General features: G+C 39.8%; 2 protein-coding genes and 1 non-coding gene across 5 annotated transcripts in view; 2 read left to right on the top strand and 1 right to left on the bottom strand.

Annotated features, from left to right (window-relative positions):
• LOC134221477 (sodium-dependent phosphate transporter 2) overlaps nt 1–12,385 on the bottom strand; it is a 123,216-nt gene extending 110,831 nt beyond the window's left edge. For both annotated transcript variants that reach the window (XM_062700670.1, XM_062700669.1), the window contains exon 1: nt 11,811–12,385. The gene's annotated coding sequence lies outside the window, so the exon portion shown is untranslated. The remainder of the gene's footprint in view (nt 1–11,810) is intronic.
• Nucleotides 4,923–5,011, top strand: Trnaa-ggc (transfer RNA alanine (anticodon GGC)). The gene is given in 2 exon segments: nt 4,923–4,961; nt 4,976–5,011. It is a non-coding gene; the product is annotated as a tRNA-Ala (tRNA).
• A 3,118-nt stretch (nt 12,386–15,503) lies between the features above and the next one.
• LOC134220012 (transcription initiation factor TFIID subunit 6) overlaps nt 15,504–23,463 on the top strand; it is a 33,386-nt gene continuing 25,426 nt past the window's right edge. For both annotated transcript variants that reach the window (XM_062698940.1, XM_062698941.1), the window contains exon 1: nt 15,504–16,491. In XM_062698940.1, coding sequence (XP_062554924.1) covers nt 15,634–16,491 — 858 coding nt within the window. In that variant the 5' untranslated portion in view covers nt 15,504–15,633. The remainder of the gene's footprint in view (nt 16,492–23,463) is intronic.

Below are 23,463 nucleotides of genomic sequence, written 5' to 3'. Positions count from 1 at the left end.
ACTGCAACTAGCGCTTTACCTCCGTTATTAGTGGAAATCAAACAACGAACCATTAGGCAGAGTTGTAGAAAAACCTTCGCACTCGAAGTCCACCATACAAAACATTTAAAAATTCAGCTACTGGAATGAGTTATTGATAAACTACTAAATGATCGAACCGAGATTACTAAATGATCGGTAACATCCTTGTCTACAAGAAGATGAAATAGTGCACACTGAAAGAAAACACTGAAACAATTTAGCCAGGCCAGCCAGCCAGTAGAAACAATAAGAAGAACCCTTTAATGATTGTAGTGGACCTTCAACCTACATCAATGGTTGAAAACGTTTTACAACGGTAGTAGGTATTACCAAATCTATACGAAAAATGCAAACGATCCATAAGGGAATCATTACCTAGAGGAGTTGAGTACATGTCTTTCACCACGACAGACATTTGGTCCTCACCGAACAATAAAGCGGTAATAAGTTTGACTGCACATTGGCTGGATGAGAAATCAAGCACCTTACAACACGCAGCCTTGAATACAAGCGAGTTTTCCGGATCACACACAGGATAGAGAGTTGGAATAAAAATTCATGAAATGCTGGCTAACTGGGGCATCTCCGCATCAAAAGTCTATCTTATATTGCGGGATAATGCAGCAAATATGACAAAAGGTCTAGCTGACGCGGAACTTTCAAACGTAGGATGTTTTATCCATACTCTCCAGCTTGTGATTCTTGACGCTTTAGAGTGTCAAAAAGTTATCAAAGACATCATTTAAAAATCAAGAATTTGGTAACACATTTCAATCACTCGCCTCTGGCGTGTTACAGATTGGTTGAGATTCAAGACAAATATGATTTATCTAAACGAAAGCTGCTGCAAGACGTTCGCACCCGCTGGAACTCCACGTTCTGCATGTTGCAACGCATGGTTGACCAACGAGCTGCTGTAACCTATTATGCCGGAGAGGTATCCTCGGTCAAGAATTTGACTGAATACGAATGGGACATCGTCAATCATATTCTTGAGCTTTTCAAAGAAATAACGTGAGCCCGTTCAAAGAAATAACGAGAATAGTAACTTGTCATAAGACGAGTTTGTACAGTCCCATTTAATTCCACCACTTAATTGTACCTTGGCAGATACGTATTTCGACCTCAACAGTAAGGTCGTTTTCAGTGTCTCGTACTTTACTCGACTACGACTACGAGACATTGAAGACGACCTTACTGTTGAGGTCGAAATACGTATATGAGAAGGTACAATTAAGTGGTGGAATTAAATGGGAATGTACAAACTCGTCTTATGACAAGTGAAGACATTCCACTAAAAAGCTCAAAATAATTTTCTTAACAAAAGAGAATAGTAAGTTCGGGAGATTCCTGTAAATCTGAGGTAATTCCATAAGTCTCAGTGCTCAAGTTATTTCTAAAAAAAACCAATAATGATTACAAAGCAGACGAGTTAACTAAACAAACTTAATTGCGCAGCATAAACACTCGATTCATAGACATCGCCGATGCAAATGTTTATACTTTTGCGACAGCTGTAAGAAAAGAAATTCTCGAAGAGATTTTCAACATTTTCTTATTTTGGGATTCCGACGAAAGTGTGGAGGAAATTTTTGGACAGATAAAAAAGAAAACAAGAACTTCAATTTCTTCGACATTTTTGTACGAGAAATTTGATAGAAATTTTTCTGGGATGTAATTTGAAGGTATCATTGTGTCTTCACTTCTCGTAATAAGTTAAAATAATGTGGGAAATATTCTCGAATTACTGGGCATGCGTCCATTGTACTTATTTGCCACTCAAGATACATACAATGGCAAGCATAGAAAAGCTTTCAATTATTAACTGTCGAAATGCTAATAAAATGCTTAGTAAAAAATCAGGCAAAGTTCTGGTTGGAATGTGAGCCATTGAAGAAGACGAAGAAGAAACGCGTTTTTATTACATTTTTTCCAAGGCAAACATTCCAAAACATCAAAATTTTTCAAATATCATGGTATGTGCACAATCAACTATCATAATAAGAAGTACGCAGATATCAGCAACAAAGCTAAAGCTAAGCTAAAACTGAGCTAAAGCTAAGCTAGAGCTAAACTAAAGCCAGAGCTAAGCTAAAGCTAAGCTAAGGCGAAGTTAAAGCTAAGCTAAAGCTGAACTAAAGCTAAGCTAAAGCTAAGATAAAGCTAAGCTAAAGCTAAGCTAAAACTGAGCTGAAGCTAAGCTAGAGCTGAGCTAGAGCTGAGCTAAAGCTAAGCTAGACCTAAGCTAAAGCTAAGCTAAAGCTAAGCCAAAGCTAAGCTAAAGCTAAGCCTAAAGCTGTTAAAGCTGTTAAAGCTAAGCTAAGCTAAAGCTTAAAGCTAAGCTTAAAGCTGTTAAAGCTAAGCTGTTAAGCTAAAGCTGTTAAAGTTGTTAAAGCTAAGCTAAAGCTAAGCTAAAGCTGTTAAAGCTGCTAAGCTAAGCTTAAAGCTGTTAAAGCTAAGTTGTTGCTTAAAGCTGCTAAAGCTGTTAAGCTCAGCTGCCCCAGCTGTTAAAGCCTGTTTAAAGCTAAGCCTAAAGCTGTTAAAGCTAAGCCTAAAGCTGGCTCAGCTTGCTCAGCCCGGCTCAGCCTTAAAGCCTGCTCAGCTGCCTGCTGCTAAAGCTGGCCAGCCTCAGCCTGGCTCAGCCTGCCTCAGCCTGCCAGCCCCGCTCAGCCTGCGCCCTGCAGCCTTAAAGCTGCTCAGCCCGCTCAGCCTGGCTCAGCTAGCTGCTAAGCTTGCCCAGCCTGGGCTCAGCCTGCCTGCCCGCTCAGCCTGCCTAAAGCCTAAGCTAAAGCCTGGGCTAGCTAAAGCTCAGCCTGCTCAAAGCCTGGGCTCAGCCGCCTCAGCCTGCTCAGCTGCTAAAGCCTGCTCAGCCTGTTTAAAGCCTGCTCAGCTTGCTTCAGCCTGCTCAGCCTCAGCCTGTGTAAAGTTGCTTCTAAGCTTCAGCCTCGTTTGCTTAAAGCCTGCTCAGCCTAAAGCTGCTAAAGCTGCTAAAGCTAAGCTAAAGCTGCTTAAAGCTGTTGCTAAAGCTAAGCTAAAGTTGCTTAAAGCTGTTAAAGCTAAGCTTAAGCTAAGCTAAAGCTTGCTAAAGCTAAGCTTAAAGCTGTTTAAAGCTGTTAAAGCTGTTAAAGCTGTTAAAGCTAAGCTAAAGCTGTTGTTAAAGCTAAGCTAAGCTAAGTTGCTAAAGCTGCTTAAAGCTAAGCCAGCTTTAAAGCTAAGCTAAAGCTAAAACAACGTGCCCACACATCTTCTATTTATCAACTTCAAAGCCGCATATGATACAATCGATCGGGACCAGCTATGGCAGCTAATGCACGAAAACGGATTTCCGGATAAACTGATACGGTTGAACAAGCCGACGATGGATCGGGTGATGTGCGTAGTTCGAGTTACAGGAGCATTTGCGAGCCCCTTCGAAACGTCAGAGGGTTATGGCAAGGTGATGGTCTTTCGTGTCTGCTATTCAACATCGCTTTGGAGGGAGTAATACGAAGGCCAGGGATTGACACGAGTGGTACGATTTTCTCGAAGTCCGTCCAGTTATTTGGTTTCGCCGACGACATAGATGTTATGGCACGTAACTTTGAGAAGATGGAGGAAGCCTACATCAGACTGAAAAGTGAAGCTAAACGGATTGGAATAGTCATCAACACGTCGAAGACGAAAAAAGGACAACGTAAGCCACCCATCACGAGTTTGTATTGGTGGTGACGAAATCGAGATGGTTGAAGAATTCATGTACTAGGGCTCACTGGTGACCACCAATAACGATACCAGCAGAGATACCGATACCGCAAAACGTTCCGATCGAATGAAGTTCGCCGCAGTACCTAACTGACTGTCTACAAAACGCACATTTGACCGGTAGTTCTCTACGGACACGAGACTTGGACGATGCTCGTGGAGGACCAACGCCCACTGGGAGTTTTCGAAAGGAAAGTGCTGCGTACCACCTATGGTGGAGTGCAGATGGCGGACAGTACGTGGAGGAGGCGAATGAACCACGAGTTGCATGAGCTGTTGGGAGAACCATACATGGTTCACACCGCGAAAATCGGAAGACTGCGGTGGGCTGGGCACGTAGCCAGAATGTCGGACAGTAATCCGGTGAAAATGGTTCTCGAGAACGATCCGACGGGAACAAAAAGGCGAGGTGCACAGCGGGCAAGGTGGATCGATCAGGTGGAGGACGATTTGCGGACTCTCCGCAGCCTGCGTGGTTGGCGACACACAGTGGCGGAAAGCCGGACAAAACCTCAAAATTTTCGTGAAGCCCAATTTTTTTTAATTTAACGTATATATTTAATGAGCTAGTTCCAAATTTGATTGATTGTACATTGTAAATTAATTTTTTGGTGTCTTGTTGAAGGGAAAATGAAATTTGGCTAAAAATTTTTGGGAAATGTTCTAAAAAATCTGGTATTATGTATTAATTTTTTTTTTGTCTACTTTCCTGTGGTTAGTATGACGAATTGCACGAGCTGCGCCTAAGCGGGAAATTGACTGGTGCAATGTTAGAATGAGGACGCTGTCTTTGTTCTAGATCCTAGGGCCTGGGCTTGCGGAAGTCCTTGGATAACATAAAGAATGTCGTATAACCATTTTAACCTCAAAATGAATTCAACGTTTCAAAATTACTCTGTGGTGAAGTTTTGAACGCAATCTCAGATTTTGTCCGGGATTTGTATGAGGTCCCGCCACTGTGCGACGTGCAGCCATGGACCGAGCTGAATGGAGAAGACATTTATGTATTGCACAGGCCACTCCTGCCTTAGTCTGGTAATAAACAAAATACATGTGGAGGCATTGGTTTGGGAAATTGGTTGTGAGTGCTTCGACTATGCGTTCGATTTGGGAATCTCGGGCTCTTCCAGTAGCCGTTAAGTTACGAATGCCGATGGAGGTCCTTCGTAGCTTAGTTGGTTAAGAGCACCAGTCTGGCCGCTAGACTTCAGCGTACTGAGGGTCGTGGGTTCGAGTCCCATTGAAGGAAAGTGGTTACCTCCAATACATTTTTCTAATCTTCAAAATCATTCTAATCAATCAAAAGCTTCCACATAATGTACATATTCACATCTGAGTTTATTTTCACAGTTATTGCAAATAACGCTCCCTCTTTTTACGCTCCAAATTCGAAATAATGCTCCCTCTTTTTATTCCCTATAGGATCGTGAAAAAAGTTTCAAGCATTTATATGAGGCAAATTAGGAGAGGTTGGTTTTCAGATGAGCTAAGTGTTTCGGATGTTCTAGGAACAACATTTATACTTGCATGCGACGTTACGTTAACTGTTGTCATGGATTATGAGTCTACGAACGTCATAGAATCGAGGTCTGTGGATAAACCTCTTAAATGGAGCCAATTATTGGAGAATGAAGAAGTTGTGTCACCCCTTCTTGGTATATGTTTGTATATCATGTAGTTCTTGTTGTTGTTGTGAGTTCCAGGTAGTCTTCGAACTCCATAGAGTCAAATACTACGGATCAACCTCCGAAATGGAGGCAGTTATCAAAGAAACAAGTTGTGTGACTACTTCTAGGTATTTGCTTGCATTCCAAGTAGTTCTTGTTGTTGTCGTGGGCTCCAGGTAGTCTACGAACTTCACAGATTCAAGGTCTGTGGATCAACCTGTGTAATGGAGGCAGTTATTGAAGAATAAACAAGTTGTCTGACCCCTTCTTGGCGATCGCTTGAAGGGGTCGCAGTTATTGTTGTTGTCGTGAGTTCCAGGTAGTCAACGAGCTCCATATAGTCAAGGTCAGTGGATCAACCTCCTTAATGGAGGTAGTTATTTGAAAATTAACAAGTTATGTGACCCCTTCTTGCTATTTGTTTGTATTTTAAGTATTTCTTTTTTTTTTTGCGTGGGCTCCGTAATGGAGCCAGTTATTGAAAATTAAACACTTCATGTGACCCCTTCTTGGTACAGTAATATCCCGATTATGTTCACCCTCCTGGTGAAATTTGGGGGCAAAAATACGTGAACGGAACCCATAATTTCTTGTCGCAGAGGTTTTCCAAAATTGTTGACAGGTATTCAGAAATGATTCACAATAAACCACAGGCGGTGAAAGTTATTTCATGAAAATCATTGTTGTTTGCGGTATTTTTTTAAAAACCCAGAATAATCCACCTAGCGGTGATGGTGCCTTTAAAAAAATCCTTTTTTCTATTTTGAATTTTTTTTCCCAAATAGGGACCTTTGGGAAATATGAAAAAAAAAACAACTTAAGGATTACTATATGAAAAGTTGTCTAACGTTTTTCTTAGCATTTGTGCACACACATACACACGGACAGACAGACATTTGCTCAGCTCATTGAGCTGAGTCGATTGGTATATAACACAGTGGGTCTCTGAGGCTTCTATAAAAAGTACGTTTTCGGAGTGAAATGATAGCCTTTCGGTACAACGAAAAAAGCAAAATTGTTTCTTTTATTAACTGCGGAATGCAATTACCGATTAAGCCAATTTCTAATAGCGAACAATAAAGAAGGATTCCACGTCGAATGCAACTTGTTGCAAGCAAATCGAATAAGGCTAAGTACAAAAAAGTGTGTCTCACATTTTTTTGTACACACGCACATACATACATACATACAAACATACAGACATCACCTCAATTCAATGTAGTGCTTTTTATTATCATGGGTTCGAAGTAGTCTATGAACTCCGTCAATTCAAGGTCTGCAGATCAACATCCGTGCAGTTGTTGAGGAATAGCCAAGTTGTGTGATCGCTTCTTGCCATATGATTGCATTCCGAGTTTTCATTGATTCCATGTAGCCAACGAACTTCATGTTCGTGTAAGCCTAGAAGTCTTACTTCATAAATTTATAGTCATTAGCATATGCCAATTTATAGTCATTAGCATGGCCATGAGCATATGCCATGAGGGCATTTTATTCTATGTACGACAAAGGGCATGTACCACTTTTGAAACAGGCTGAAAGATCTCTGGTTACGCGCGCAAAATTAAGGAGGAAGTAAAATTGGCAACCAATAACCACGTGTTTCAAGTGACTGTTTGTGCTGATGCTCGGTGTTGCACTACCACAGTTATAATTTTGCAGCAGATGGAAAGAGACAAACGACACATTGCCGATGGTGGTTCGGTCGGAAACCTCTTTCCATTGTTCAATTGTTTCTTAAGTCTCAATATTCAATCTGTTCGTCTCTCCCGCATACATCGTATTGCTTGCTAATATGTGTAGTTGTTATGTGAAAGCAATAACACAACAAAGTGGAACACGATCTCTACCCCATCTACCAAATACGCACAAATACGTTTACCTAGGTAACCCTTTGCGGGTGGCCAGACGCCATGATTGCACTACCGAAGCCAAGCGATTATGTTTGGTACTTTGAAGGCAGTTCGTCTTAGGTCAATTTTCTATAACGTTACTCTTCTCAGCAATACACATTTAAATCACTAACAGCACATAACCTTTCTAGGAATCTTGCTAGAAAATTTAACGCCAAAAATTTGCCACAGTTACTAGCGATAACACTTTGGAAAAGTCTTCTCAGCTTAACTTTCTTCCGAATAGAATGGTAGTAGTAACGGTCCTAAAAAGAACCAAAGTATTTTCAACGTCTTCAATCACTATCAGCAACCACCGCTGCTCCACTATCGATGACCGCCACCAACACTAGCGGACCGTAACCTGGCGCCAACCTGGCTGCACTCTCCTTGAAATCCCGAAAATAAAACGCGCGCAGAACAAGGTTCTTTATATGCACAGAGAATATGATGGGACAAAAGACCTTACATCAATCTGATGTCCGTATTAGGGATGCATGAACAGAGGAGTGATTCAAATTTTGTCTTTTTTTTCTCCCCTATGCTTGAACGATTGTTAATTTAGTTGAAATTTGATTGTACACGCGCAGGTCTTGGAAAATTCGTTAAAAAACGAACGAATGCTTCGTTTTTAGCTCACAGCGAAGTTTTAATTTCGGTGCACCGATTGATGTTCGCTCGATGACGTACTGCTTACTGCACGAACAAGGGAAGAGGCAAATACAAAACATTCGTTTTATACATTGAAAGTGGGGAGTTTTAAACGTGGCATCTTCTGCACAAGCCGGGTACTGTCGAGGAGCGATGTGCTTCAGTAGAGGTGTGGGTCAATGTCCTCTATGCCTGTATTAGTCGAAAAAATTAAAACAATGCCACCCACAGTGGGCGGGCGGAATGAAACGTCACGTCTGGTACATAAAATGTACTGAGTATGCCAGACGTGACGCCACATTCGGTCGCCATCGGCCATCTTCGGCAGCCCAGCTGAGAGTTTCTCTCTCAAAAGAGCGAAAGTTTGTTGAACAAATACTACTTTACGGTTTAGCCCGATGTGCTTTACTGTGTGGGCCAAACCCTAAAGTTGTATTTGTTTAACGAACTTTCGCTCTTTTGAGAGAGAAACTCTCAGCTGGGCTGCCGAAGGTGGCCGATGGCGACCGAATAGTTGCTATAGAAAAAGTGAGACAAATTGCGATTTCTCTATTCTAACTTCAATTTTCAACAGAGAAATTTTCAACACTAAATTCGCTTTATAATTTAGTGTTGAAGTTAGTTAGTTAGAAGTTAGTTAGTTAGTTAGAATAGAGAAATCGCAATTTGTCTCACTTTTTCTGTAGCAACTATTGTACATATTTTTAATTTTGATTCTTTCCAGAAAACATGATAATTATAAAAATTCAGCATGAACTGCAAACTAGAAATATTTTTCGGCGGTTGAGCGATGTACCAGATCTTCACCATCTTTTGTAGCTGCTGCTTCTAACGCATTTTCTGTTAAATCTTGCCGTTCCGCTGAATTGCCTTTGAGGCTTAGCAATCATGTTAAGAATACAAAGTGAATAATAAGATTTTCTTTGATAAAACACTCAAATAAATCTGTTATTTTTTTCCAATGGTAGAAATTTCTATTTCAAATGGATCTAATTTTTAATTTAATTTAAAATCATTCGAATAAGAAGGTCGAGTCCTTTGCATTCCAAGAGTTTCACATTTCAATTCAAGAAGAAAAAAAACTTTATTTTTACAACTGGGAACCCTTGGTTTGAAAGTGTTTTGCGTTTGGATTTGAAATGGGGCACGCTCGATTTTTCTAAAGTGTTTTGCCCTTCAATTCAAAAGGCTTCGACCAGAGTCTATTATATATAGAGTTGCGCAAAGAATGAAGCCAAATCTACCTATTGAACTGTCAAACCGTCTACTTATCGAGCAGAATAAACAAATGCTTGTTGGTGAGGCGGAAGTATTGTTATCGCCTAATGATTGTTATGGCGCATTAAAACGCATGAATTGAAATGTATTAGATTTGATCTAGAAACAGCTTCAAAAAACATCAATACATTCACCAATAAAGTAGCAACAAGAAACTCACGTGTTTGCACTCTGTGGGTGACGAGGTTATCGAATTAAAAAGCTTTAGAAGTGAACGCTTCCGTGAAGTCACTTGAAGGATTGAACAAAAGTGAAAGTTGGGAACACAATAACAAGAGCATCATTCAGAATAAGTGTAAGAAGATCCTCTTTGCTTAATGGCCCGTTTACATAAGAGCTAGTTCTAGCGGACAATGGACTATCCGACAATACTAGCACGAAATTAGCATAATGTAAACGCTTATTAGCGAAGACAATTCCTGTTTACATTGTGCTAATATCGCGCTAGTATTGTCGGATAGTCCATTGTCCGCTAGAACTAGCTCATATGTAAACGGGCCATAACTCTATATAATAGACTCTGGCTTCGACCAGTGGGACGGATTAAAGTGTAGAACACTTTATAGAAGCATGTATATATATTTTTTTTGCGTGGTGCCGAGGAAGCTTCTTCTACATATTCGCTAGTTCTATAGTACAATTCGCTATCCGACAATACTAGCGCGATATTAGCACAATGCAAACAGGAATTGTCCTCACTAATAAGCGTTTACATTATGCTAATTTCGCGCTAGTATTATCAGATACTCCATTGTCCGCTAGAACTAGCAAATATGTAAACGGGCCATAATGTCCCGTTTACATATTCGCTAGTTCTAGCGGACAATGCACTATCCGACAGTACTAGCGCGAAATTAGCATAATGTAAACGCTTATTAGCGAGGACAATTCCTGTTTACATTGTGCTAATATAGCGCTAGTATTGTCGGATAGGGCATTGTCTGCTAGAACTAGCGCATATGTAAACGGGCCATAAGCGCTTTGAAACTGTTCTCTAATGTAGAATGACGCCTCGGGGGTATCTGGTGCTGAAACATCAGTCCTCATCTTCGCAACATAGTTTCGCAACAAAGATAATCTGATGTTGCCAACGTCTTCATAGATTTTTATACCTAAACTGGCAACATTGCGGACCGGTTAACTACAAAATTACTGTTTTTAAATTATTTTCATACAAATTTCAAACTGCGTGTGCTCAGTCAAATTATAACCAAATCCAAAACCAAAAATTTAATAGGATCAATAAAATAACAAATGTCAACGTTTAAGCATAGGGGAGCGAACAAGTCAAAATTTGAGTCATTCTAATAAACACGATTCATTGATTTTTTTTAACGGTTTGGAAAGAATTAAAATTATCAACAATTTAACGTTGATAATCAAAAACTTAAATAAAACTGACAACTGAATTCCCAAGTTGGTTAATGTATAAATATCAAAAATCCATTAAAAGATAAAGGTGCTATTAACGTTCGTTAATTAAAATTCTCCTTCTCCGGGAGGTCCTTCGTAGCTTAGTTAGTTAAAATAACAGTCTAGCGTACTGTAGGGTCATGGGTTCGAGTCCAATCGAAGGGAAAGTGGTTACCTCCAATACATTTTCCAAATCAATATCTTCCACATAACGTACATATTCACATATGAGTTTTCATAACATCATAATTTCGTGATAATCCCCAATTTTGAAATTTAAATTTTACACCCTTTACCGCTGTACCTATCTGACCCTTTCTCTGGGGCCAGCAAGATTTAACAGATATTTCATACATATTCTGTCAAGTCCTGCCGCTTCCGTTTCGTTGCATTACGTTTGAGACTTTAGACGTAGTTTACGTCAAAAGATTTAATGTCCAAAAGCTAAGATGGAGCTTAGTGTACGCTTTTGTGGTCTACTATGGCTGTGAACCATTCCACCGATCCGCTTAACTTTTAGTTAAAATTAAAATTTAACAGTTGGATGGTTATTTCTCTGTGGTTAAAAGGTCAAAACTCAAATGGGTCGGCTTTCGGGTGAAATTTGAACCACGATGTTCCCAATAACCATCGAACTGTCAAATTTTAACTAAAAGTTAAACGAATCGGTGGAATGGTTCACAGCCTATAGAAAACAATTTGCACTGAAAGGGGTGCAGAATAGCCTCAGAGGCTGTTCAGTGCAAATCAATTTTGATAAATGGAAAAGCCGAATGTGTTAACACTATCTGGATTTTCCCAGATATCAGCAAAATTAACACAATTAACACTACCATTGAAAAAAATAACAGAAACGCAGCAGGTTGCATTTATTTTTTAGTAATTTTGCGTGTAAGTAAATAATAGAAACTGGAATAAGCCAGTTTTCTCGCATTTTCTCACTTCCCTGCGTTACTGACAACACTGACTACAAAGGTATGTGTGTTACGCGCATTCTCGTAATTCACGTTGCACATTTTTACGTCGTTGAGCTGTCAAAAAAGAACACAGTCCACGACACACGTTTTTCGTCTAATTGATGCGAGATTTATGAAGGTAGTTACCGGAATAAACATAATTCAAGCAATACAAAATCTGCTGAACTTACTTGAGCGCTAGACAAGATGTTGATCCTTTTAGCCGTTATCACTAGATTTAGTTGGAACGTCCTTCCTGTCCAACAATCGATCTTCTTCCTCTTTCCTCAGAACGTACAGCAGAAAGTTACGATATGGGAATGTCCAGACTACTGGGTCTAGTGAATTGACTCGTTGCAAAACCCGCGAACAAAATTGCACAACGAAGCTTTCTATATCGCAAGCCTAAAGATTTTTGCAATTTTCTTTCCCTAAAGGACGATCGAATTTTGATCCCGTCTTCGTCGCTGTACCGTCGCCTCGTGTTTTACTTCTCACTCTCCTGGCAAACACACACTGATTTTCCCTTTCACTTGACCGACACCAAAATTTCCAGCCGATTGGAAAATTACGGATTCTAAAAACTGCTTCCGGGAAATCGGCCTATTTGTTGGAAAATCACACGCTAAATGCACACTCGCAACCTAAAACACACGCACCACAGGTAGAGAAGAACAGAAACGCGTATCAAAACGCGATTTTTCTGAAACAACGACGTCCAGATGATGACCGCGGTCTGACAGACGAACACCAAAAGGATGAGCAATCAAACGAGAGAACGGCGATAACCCCTGATGATGAACGCCGCGGACCATGTTGTTGTTTTTTGCACATACAAAAGGCACAATAACATAGGGCAGCCCATCTCGTTTGCTCCTATGCTCGTCATGCTATGCTGCCGATATGATTACTCGGATTTCTCATTCTTACGCAACAGTGACGGTTGAAATGGATTGTTTTGCGACGGCGCGCCGGCTGCTGGAGCCATCGGCACGCGAGGTTTTACGAAAGCTGTGCGAGTGAAATGGATTGCATGCAAGATTGCACGAAACTTCTTTATTAAAAAAAAAATTGAAATTCTATGATTTTATTTAGGTCATGCATAAGCTACGAAAAGAGAATTTTTGAGTTCTTGGTTTTTATTTTATTTTTGAAAAACGTGTTAATTTTGAACAGGCTTTTTTACAATTTTGGAAGTAATTAAAATTTAGGTTATAGTTCACTGTTTGCCAACTCGGCTCTTAGGTGTTCAATAACCAAAATTATTCAGTTTTATTTTGAAATTATTCCCGTGTTACAATAATGATGTCATTACAGATATAGCAAAAATGGTGTTTGCTTATTGAACATTTCAAGACAAAATTTTCAAAACGACTTATCTGCTTTTGTAAACAAAGATTCAAACGACGATTTGACGAATCTGATCGCTCTCCCAAGCAAACCAGCACTATCAACAGGTAGCGGAAACCTTCTGCTACCTGTTGGTGGTGTTAGTTTGCGTGGGAGAGCTATCAGATTCGTCAAATCGTCGTTTGAATCTTTGTTTACAAAAGCAGATAAGTCGTTTTGAAAATTTTGTCTTGATTTACTCATCAGATGCACCGTGGCACAATATCTACTGTTTTTATTAACTTGGGCAAATCAAGACCACGACAAATCAAGAATTCAATTGGCCAACTATCCCGAATAAAAAAGTCCAATAGAATTACAATAGAAATTATTGTAACAATACGATAAATTTAATTGTTATTACAATAAACTCTATTGTTGCTCATAATAGAGTAACAATCAAGAATAATGTTTTCCACCATAAATCTTATTGTAAATGGCAATAAATGTTAATAAATAATAAATTAATAAATGTTTGCCATTACAATAGGATTTATTGTTATTCTAGTGTCAATATATTTCTGTCAATAGATTTCTCGCTTAACTTTTCAAAAGGACCTAAGTAACATTTTTTTCATGAATTAATTTGAATAGCGCAATCAATAGCTTTCATGTTGTTCTGTTGATTGCGCTATTCAAATTAATTCATGAAAAAAATGTTACTTAGGTCCTTTTGAAAAGTTAAGCGAGATTTTATTGTTTGTTTATTGGAACAACAATAGAGATGCGTGACGTTTAACGCTCGCACACTGATGTGCAATTCGGCATGTGTAAATACATGTTTGTTTTCCTTCTGTTCATAACCTCAAAATTGATCGAGTCATCACGATGGTTGCGAAGGAGTAAAAAAATATATGAAAATATACTCATTTTCACCCAAACTTTGCTGAGTAGCACCATCTAGGAGTGTTTGTTTTCCTTTTATCGCCACTCACACATTCGGACGTGAGAATCTCAATAAGGCAATTTAATTGTTACAATAGAAGAACAATAGAATTGTATGTTCATCAATAAAATGTATCGTAATTATATGATTTTTTGATGTAATTCTATTAAATTTTTTATTCGGGTAATTATTTTTCAAATATTGGCCAGTGGGTCTGTTCAAATATTACGTAACGCAATAGGGGGTGGGGGGTTGTTTTATTTTTGTTACGATTTGTTACGCAAAATATAGGAGGTGAGGGTCCTTCGAGAAATTGTTACGCGTAACAATGAGAAAAAATAATTAAATTTTTCAAAAAAATAGTTATGGTCTTCAAATTAGCATAAAGTTCACAAAAAATAATAATTTATTGTATCGTGGTTCAAATTATACCAAAAACAAGATTAAAAACAACCCAGATTAATCCACCTAGCGTTGTTGATGCCTTTCTCGCATTTAGTTAAGACACCAACCTTATATGGAGTTTATATGGTCCGGTGTACCATTTTCTTCATAACTTTTAAACGCAATGACTGATCGTTATAAAATTCAATAGTGATCAACAAGGGTTTGTCCCCTGTCGAATGAAACTTGTTGCGAGAAAATCGGTTAAGGATTACTATACGAAAAGTTGTCTAATGTTTTTTATAGCTTTTGTGCACACACATACACACACACATACACACATACACACACACGGACAGACAGACATGTGTTCAGCTCGTCGAGCTGAGTCGATTGGTATATAATACTATGGGTCTCAGAGGCTTCTATAAAAAGTTCGTTTTCGGAGTGAAATGATAGCCTTTCGGTACACCCAGGTGACCATTAGCACTTTATTTCGCCTTTTCGGCTATATAGGGCTATTATAGAGCCAGTATGAAGTTTGTTAGCTTTGTGGTAGCCTTATAGTCGCACGTATGGCTTATTTTAATGCTTATGGTTACCTGGACAACTTAGTTGTACGAGAAAGGCAAAAAGTATTTGTTAGGCGTTACGCATGGGAGTGGGGGTAGTTCTAAATTTTGTTACAGATTGTTACGAGGGGGTGGCGGGTTCTTAAAAACAACGTTTTCCGCGTTACGCAATATTTGAACAAAGTGATGAACTTTGTAAAACTTAAAAATCACTCTAATAAAGAATAAAAAAAATATTTGAACAGATCCAGTACTGCGGATTTATAAATCATATTTATGGGATAAAAATATCACGAGTTTTATGTCTATTTGTCTGTGGTATGTCTATCTCTATCTTCGATGTTTTTCGATGTTTTTAAATTTGTTTCCAAAATTTTGACGTTTTGTTTTAAATGCAGATCTAGCGTAACAACTGGTAAACACTTTTATACATTTATTCAATAAAACTTTTTTAATGATACTCTGCTGGATCTTTTAATTTGCATGTGGAAATTTATAAAAATATTTCTATGAAAAGAACTGTTGGTCAAACTGCACTATTCAGATAATATTATCCTAAATTTAAAATACTTTGCAAACTTTTATAACCTATTTAACTTATTACTTTTTTAACCTTTTTCATATATTAAGCTAGAAATTATGTTTTGTTTACCTGACTTCATGACGGCCGCAACGTCGGCATATCCATCCGTCAGTAAAAATTAGTCTAATGTTGATTTGCTATTTATTTTGCCTGAAAATATAAAAAAATTGATTTAGTGTCGTGCATCAAGTGCTTAAACAATGGGTGATCGTGATAAAACCATGTATGGGACGACGCTTTCCCTAGAATCGATTAAGGTAATCGCGGAAAGTATTGGCGTCGGTAGTCTCCCTGATGACGCCGCGAAGGAGTTGGCCGACGACGTTTCCTTCAAGTTGAAACAAATTGTCCAGGATGCAGCTAAATTCATGCACCATTCCAAGCGGATGAAGATGTCCATAGCCGATATTGACCACTCGTTGAAGGTCCGCAACATCGAGCCACAGTACGGGTTTGTGTCGCCAGATTTCATCCCTTTTCGATTTGCTTCCGGTGGTGGCCGGGAGCTGCACTTCATTGAAGAGAAGGAAATTGATCTGGCGGATGTTATCCAAACTGCTCCCCCGAAAATTCCGTTGGATATAACCTTGCGAGCGCATTGGCTTTGCGTGGACGGTATTCAACCTACCATTCCGGAGAATCCTCCACCGCTATCGAAGGATCTGCAAGCACTGGATTCTGTGAATCCAGTCAACAAACTCGACAGGGCACACCTGAAGGATACTACCGGAAAACCGGCCATAAAAGCCCAAAAATTGAAAAACGTTGAAACGGTTCACGTCAAGCAGCTGGCTACCCACGAATTGTCCGTGGAGCAGCAACTGTACTACAAGGAGATAACCGAGGCTTGCGTGGGATCGGATGAAGCACGCAGAGCGGAAGCCCTACAGTCGTTGGCCTGTGATCCAGGGCTGCACGAAATGCTTCCTCGAATGTGCACATTCATCGCCGAGGGTGTGAAGGTGAACGTAGTGCAGAATAATTTGGCGCTTCTGATCTACCTAATGCGGATGGTCAGGGCTTTACTGGACAACCCAGCTTTGTATTTGGAGAAATATGTAAGTATACCATTGATATTGAATATTCAATTAGTTCTTCGAAACCTAATAATTGGAGTGCAATTTTGTTAAAAATAACATTAAATTACATTAATTCCTTTATAATAAGGAAGGAAAACATTCGCTGTACGTTCAATTTTGTCACCTGTAACAGACGTATTTTGAGATTATTTTCAAACAAATAAACTTTGGAAAAAAAATTTCAACCATTTTATGTACGCATACATTGAACGAAGAGATGAATATTGGGGCCAACAATTCAATTTCTTTTGGAATTTTTGAATACCTACACCTGTGTTCAGAATCAGGCTTGTAAAATGTCATTTGACTAATTTTATCATAACTTTCTTTAGAAGCCAAATTTATTCCATAATTTTGAATGCACTCATAACGCTTGAGTAGGGCTATATTTTTGTCCAAGGGTACATTGCTCTAAGTATAACATCTGAGGCTGGAGAGTGAAAACTCTCCAAAATGTCACGTGTCATTTGACATAATGTCATTTGAATGACATTTTGCCTCCCGCGCCCCAGATTACATATTTACAGCAAAGTCTTGTTAGACAAAGTTGTAGGTCCATTTAAGCGTTATAAGTTCGTCATACAACATGAATTGATAGCTACCTTCTTAAAAAAGTTCTGGGATAATTATACAAACGAATGCAAATGACATTTTTACAACACTGTAATCAGAATAATAGCAGCGGAAGCCGTTTTTCATACAAAATGGCCAACTTTGACAAGATGTAACTTTGTACCCAGATGACCGATTGAGCTGAAATTTTGGCAGTGAACTACAAATATGTTGAAATTTACACATACTTAGTAGCAATTTGACGCGAATGACGCGTTCAAAAATTACGCACTAGGTCACTATTTTTGATATATTGGCCAATTGAAATGTCAAATTCCACAAATTGTATTTTTTAAATTATAAACTTAGGGTCTCGCAGGACCTGAATTCAAATTGATAACATTCCAATCAATAGTTTTCCTGATATTTCCAAAACAAAAACTGCTGTTTTTTTAACAATTTGACCTAGTGCGTAATTTTTGAACGCGTCATTCGAAAAAATTGCTACTTAGTATGTGTAAATTTCAACATATTTGTAGTTCACTGCCAAAATTTCAGCTCAATCGGTCATCGGGATACAAAGTTACAGCTTGACAAAGTTGACCATTTTGTATGAAAAACGGCTTCCGCTGCTATTATTCTGAACACAGGTGTATATTCATCTAATCAGTGATCCCCAATGTGCGGCCCGCGGGCCGCATGCGGCCCTCGAAGCCTTTTCCTGCGGCCCGCAAACAATTTCAGAATATACACTACATGTGGCCCGTTGATAATTTTTAGACGACACAATACGCTTTTCATCATGCTCAATTTTTTGTTATAATCATGGAATTATGTAGTTCACATCATTACGATGTTTAAGCACCATTATGATTAATTAAATTCATCACTTCATAGATGTCACGTAGGCCAACATCAAACAACTTCGATGGTATTGCCCCGGGCTATGAAAATAGCATTTTCGTTCATTTTTTCACAGATTCAAACGAATTAAATGTTGAGCTTCTGGTCAAACTAATGTTGTCATATACTGCTTTGAATTGAGGAAACTTTCAATAAAAGTTAGGGTTTGGTAAAATTTAAATTTGCTTTATTTTAACTCCAGAAAATAAGCTGAATATCAACGTACTTAACGCTACCGTCATGCTAGGCTTCTCGTGACTCCAGGATCTACTTTGGATTTTTAATTTTCTAAAAAAAAACTAGACGGAAAGAATACCATACATTTATCAACACGACACCCGAGTTGTGATTTTGGCAATTTGAGAGTAATTTACGTTATAATTCTTGTTTCAAAATGTCCAAAGTAGCGACCGATTTGTCAAAAGAACACTCGAACGATGGTACCTAAAATATTTAACAAAGTCAAGATGCTCCGATTAGTTGATGAATAAAAGGTTTCTGTAAAATTCAATTGATCGGAAATCTGGAAACACGGTAAATAGTGCGGAATTTAGATTTATTATTTCTATTTAAAACTACTGGCAGGCTCACCCGGCTTTGAAAACATGTTTGTCGTTATTTGACACGACAAGTTATGATCAATGGTGTCTCGAAGTCTCAATTTTTATCTGTTCAATGACACAGAATTGGGAGATTTCAATATATTGACTGCCCACATAAATTTGTCAGTTTCTTTATTAGATGCATTTACGCGCATAAATTTTGTATACAGGCATGCCTCGATACACCTGTGTACGTACACCTGTGTAATTTTAGTGTACGTACTATCGAAGCGTACGTATTATCGAAGCAAAAAAAATCTACCGAGAAAAAATATTTTTTTTTGCATTTGTGTTTATTCAGGAATAGCAGAATGTTTATAAATCTACCGGGACCCGAAAATTTCGATAGAAGGCTCTGTTTTCCAAGCATATTTGCATTTGATATAGTACACAAGGATCCAGCTTTTTCTTGAAATGTTGCTTACATGTAGCATTGAACAAAATCATCATCTTTGTAAATGTGAGGCTATTTTTTTCACGAAAAATAGTATTTTAATGCTTTGGAACATTCATAAATTACGTAACATTTGTAGGAATAATGGTTTAAAGATATGTAATGTATGTTACACATATCGTACTTAATTATACACGTTACTATAAAAAGCGACAATTGGGGGTGGTTAATAGATCACTTCCTTTTTGGGTGACGTATTTTATGAATTTCCCCTATAGATTCTACGAGCATGAAGAGCTTTAAGGTTGACCTAAACTGTCACTGTCGTTGCGACTCTATTGGCTGCATTGACGCTTCCTTGTCAAAGCAACAAACGACCAGCTATAGCAACAGTCGGATCGCGTTGCTTTGGAGAAACCTTTATCATGATTCGTAATTAAATGAGTACATAACACTAAGATGAGTATAGAGATTACAAGACTGATTTCAAGATTCAAGTTGTATACGGGAAAGGCAAAAAGGGATAACTTTCTAAGTAATTTTAATTATCTCGTCTTTAGAAACGTTTTTGCCTTCCTCGTACACCAAGGTGTAACAAAAGAATTATATGTACAATGGAAAACGAATTTTTGATTGAAGGCCCGGAATGCCGACTTGTATATACCTATGAACTTAGCTCGACGTATTGAGTCTGTAAATATAAATCATCGATGAAGTCTTCAAATCAAAATCATTGGATGGCGATCTACTCACAACTGCAATTAGCTGAGCTGATCCCTGAACAAAAACTGCGACATGAAACATATCTTTGGCACCATGGTCACTAGATCCCTTTCTATTAAACATTCTCGGTTAAACATAAAGATTCTGAAAATATGGGAAATGTTCTTCAGGGAACTAAGGAATTGGCCCTAGTCCTACTAGAATTTCTTTTGTATTTCAGTCTGAAAATGTTTCATATTTATTTATTTATTCAGACCAAGGCCGAAGTGGCCTGTGCAGTATATAAGAGTTTTCTCCATTCGGCTCGGTCCATGGCTACACGTCGCCATCCACGCAGTCTACGGAGGGTCCGCAAGTCATCTTCCACCTTGCCTGCTGCGCACCTCGCCTTCTTGTGCCCGTCGGATCGTTGTCGAGAACCATTTTCACCGGGTTACGGTTCGACATTCTGGCTACGTGCCCGGCCCATCGCAGTCGTCCGATTTTCGCGGTGTGAACGATGGATGGTTCTCCCAACAGCTGATGCAACTCGTGGTTCATTCGCCTCCTCCACGTACCGTCCGCCATCTGCACCCCACCATAGATGGTACGCAGCACTTTCCTTTCGAAAACTCCGCGTTGGTCCTCCACGAGCATCGTCCAGGTCTCGTGTCCGTAGAGGACTACCGGTCTAATGAGCGTTTTGTAGATTGTCAGTTTGGTACGGCGGCGTACTCTTTTTGATCGGAGCGTCTTGCGGAGGCCAAAGTATGTACGATTTCCAGCCACTATGCGTCTCCGAATTTCTCTGCTGGTATCATTTTCGGCAGTCACCAGTGAGCAGTGGTGGAAATACTCGCTTCACGAGTAAGAAAAGAGTGTAATTGGGCCTACAAAAAATGCCACACTCGCGCGAACCTTCTTCTTCTTCTTCTTATTGGCATTACATCCCCACACTGGGACAGAGCCGCCTCGCAGCTTAGTGTTAATTAAGCACTTCCACAGTTATTAACTGCGAGGTTTCTAAGCCAGATTACCATTTTTGCATTCGTATACATATCATGAGGCTAACACGATGATACTTTTATGCCCAGGGAAGTCAAGACAATTTCCATCCGAAAATTGCCTAGACCGGCACCGGGAATCGAACCCAGCCACCCTCAGCATGGTCTTGCTTTGTAGCCGCGCGTCTTACGCGCGAACCTACTGACTGCATTTTTCTGGTGCTTGCTTTGTTCGCGAGTACGGGCAGAGCAAAGTAAAAAAGCAGGGCAGTATTTTGTTCGGGAGTAAAAATCACGGTCGCGAGTATTTGTGGTTATTTCGAATACAATGGATAAATTTCACTTCTGATAAACACAATAACTATAAACAAAGGTATTCTTGCTCGAACACCTCGAACATCCGTGACAAACATGTTCCGAAGTTGTTTTATGACATTTTGCAAATTAACCCGAATGACTCGCGAAGCTTCACGAACATTTTACGGGGTTCGTTTTTCTGTTTTCTCTGCGAGTAGTAGGTAGGCAAGAAAAAGGCAAAACAAGTGTTCGCGAGTATTTTGCATTGCCTACTTCTCTTTTTGTGGGCAATGTTCACAGATTTCCACCACTGCCAGTGAGTCCAAGTACACAAATTCTTCTACCACCTCGATTTCGTCACCACCGATGCAAACTCGCGGTGGGTGGCTCACATTGTCTTCTCTTGAACCTCTTCCTATCATGTACTTCGTCTTCGACGTGTTGATGACTAGTCCGATCCGCTTGGCTTCCCTCTTCAGTCTGATGTAGGCTTTCTCCATCTTCTCAAAGTTACGTGCCATAATATCTATGTCTTCGGCGAAGCCAAATAGCTGGACGGACTTATTGAAAATTGTACCACTCGTGTTAATCCGTGCTCTTCGTATTACCCCTTCCAAAGCGATGTTGAATAGCAGACACGAAAGACCATCACCTTGCCGTAACCCTCTGTGGGTTTCGAAGGGACTCGAGAATGCCCCTGAAACACGAACTACGCACATCACCCGATCCATCGTCGCTTTGATCAACCGTGCCAGTTTATCCGGAAATCCGTGTTCGTGCATTAGCTGGCATAGCTGGTCCCGATCGATTGTATCATATGCGGTTTTGAAGTCGATGAATAGATGATGTGTGGGCACGTTGTATTCGCGGCATTTCTGCAATACCTGACGTATGGCGAACACCTGGTCTGTGGTAGAGCGTTCACCTATAAATCCCGCCTGGTACTGCCCCACGAACTCTCTTGCAATTGGTGTTAGTCGGCGGCATAAAATTTGGGAGAGTACCTTGTAGGCGGCGTTCAGCAATGTGATTGCGCGGTAGTTGCTACAATCCAGCTTATCGCCCTTCACACGACACGACACCTTCCATCCACTCCTGCGGCAGAACCTCATCCTCCCAAACCTTGGTAATCACCCAGTGCAGCGATCTTGCCAGTTCCTCACCACCGTGTTTAAATAGCTCTCCTGGTAGTTGGTCAACTCCAGGGGCTTTGTTGTTCTTCAGCCGCCCAATTTCCTCCTGGATTTCCTGAAGATCCGGAGCCGGTAGAATTATATCTTGCGCGCGTTCCCCTAGGTCCATCACCATACCGCCATCTTCGTCTACTACATCGCCATTTAGGTGCTCTTCGTAGTGCTGCCGCCACCTTTGGATCACCTCACGCTCGTTCGTAAGAAGGTTCCCGTTTATGTCCTTACACATATCGGGCTGTGGCACGTGGCCCTTACGTGAACGGTTCAACTTCTCATAGAACTTTCGTGTGTTATTAGCGCGGTACAGTTGCTCCATCTCTTCACGGTCTGCGGTGTTGCAGCAATATCGCCCATGCTGCATTCTTCTCTTCTACTAACTGCTCACATTCGCCGTCATACCAGTCGTTTCTCTGATCCGAGGGCACCGTGCCAAGTGCAGCGGTTGCGGTGCTTCCAATGGTGGATCGAATATCTCTCCAGCCATCTTCAAGAGACGCTGCGCCTAGCTGCTCTTCCGTTGGGAGTGCCACTTCCAGCTGCTGCGCGTATTCTTGGGCTAGTCTACCGTCTTGTAGCCGCCCAATGTTAAGCCGCGGCGTTCAACTTCGACGCGTGTTGTACACCGTCGAGAGTTTTGAACGCAGGCATACTGCAACGAGGTAATGGTTGGATTCAATATTCGCACTGCGGTAAGTGCGGACTAGGGTGGTCGGTTTTGACCACTTTTGGTGAAAACCGGTATTTCGGTATTAACGATGTTGATACCGGTAATACCGGTATTGAAGTTTTTCTGAGAATTTCATTTCAAGTTATGAAAAAGCATATAGCATTGTATAACAAGACAATGATGTAAATATGTAATCTGAGGCGTGGGAGTCAAAATGACATTCTGTCAAATGACACGTGTCATTTTGAACAGATTTTACACTCGAGCCTCAGATGCTATATTTAGAGCAATGTACCTTTGGACAAAAATACAGAACTACTCCAGCGTTATGAGTTTATCAACACGCGTAAAAAAATTTTTTGAACAAATTAGTCATGCAGATGACGTTTTACAACACTGCAACCATTATTTATGATTCCAGATTCTATTAATTAAAATAATTAACCTCTCATGCAGAACTAGAAAAATGTAGTGAGCGGATTCTCCAAAAGCAAAAACTAATTATTCTTCAACATGGTATGATAAATTTAAACAATTGTTTCTCCCTAAGAATAGAATAAATAATTTGTGGGATTTATTATTATATTGTCTTCTGCTGCTGAAAGTAGTCTGAAAAGTAAGAGCACACTAATCACAC

The sequence above is a fragment of the Armigeres subalbatus genome, chromosome 3 (assembly GCF_024139115.2).
Source record: "Armigeres subalbatus isolate Guangzhou_Male chromosome 3, GZ_Asu_2, whole genome shotgun sequence".
Taxonomy (NCBI): domain Eukaryota; kingdom Metazoa; phylum Arthropoda; class Insecta; order Diptera; family Culicidae; genus Armigeres; species Armigeres subalbatus.
The sequence above is the reverse complement of the archived record's forward strand: the minus strand, read 5'-3'. Positions and strand labels throughout refer to the sequence as shown.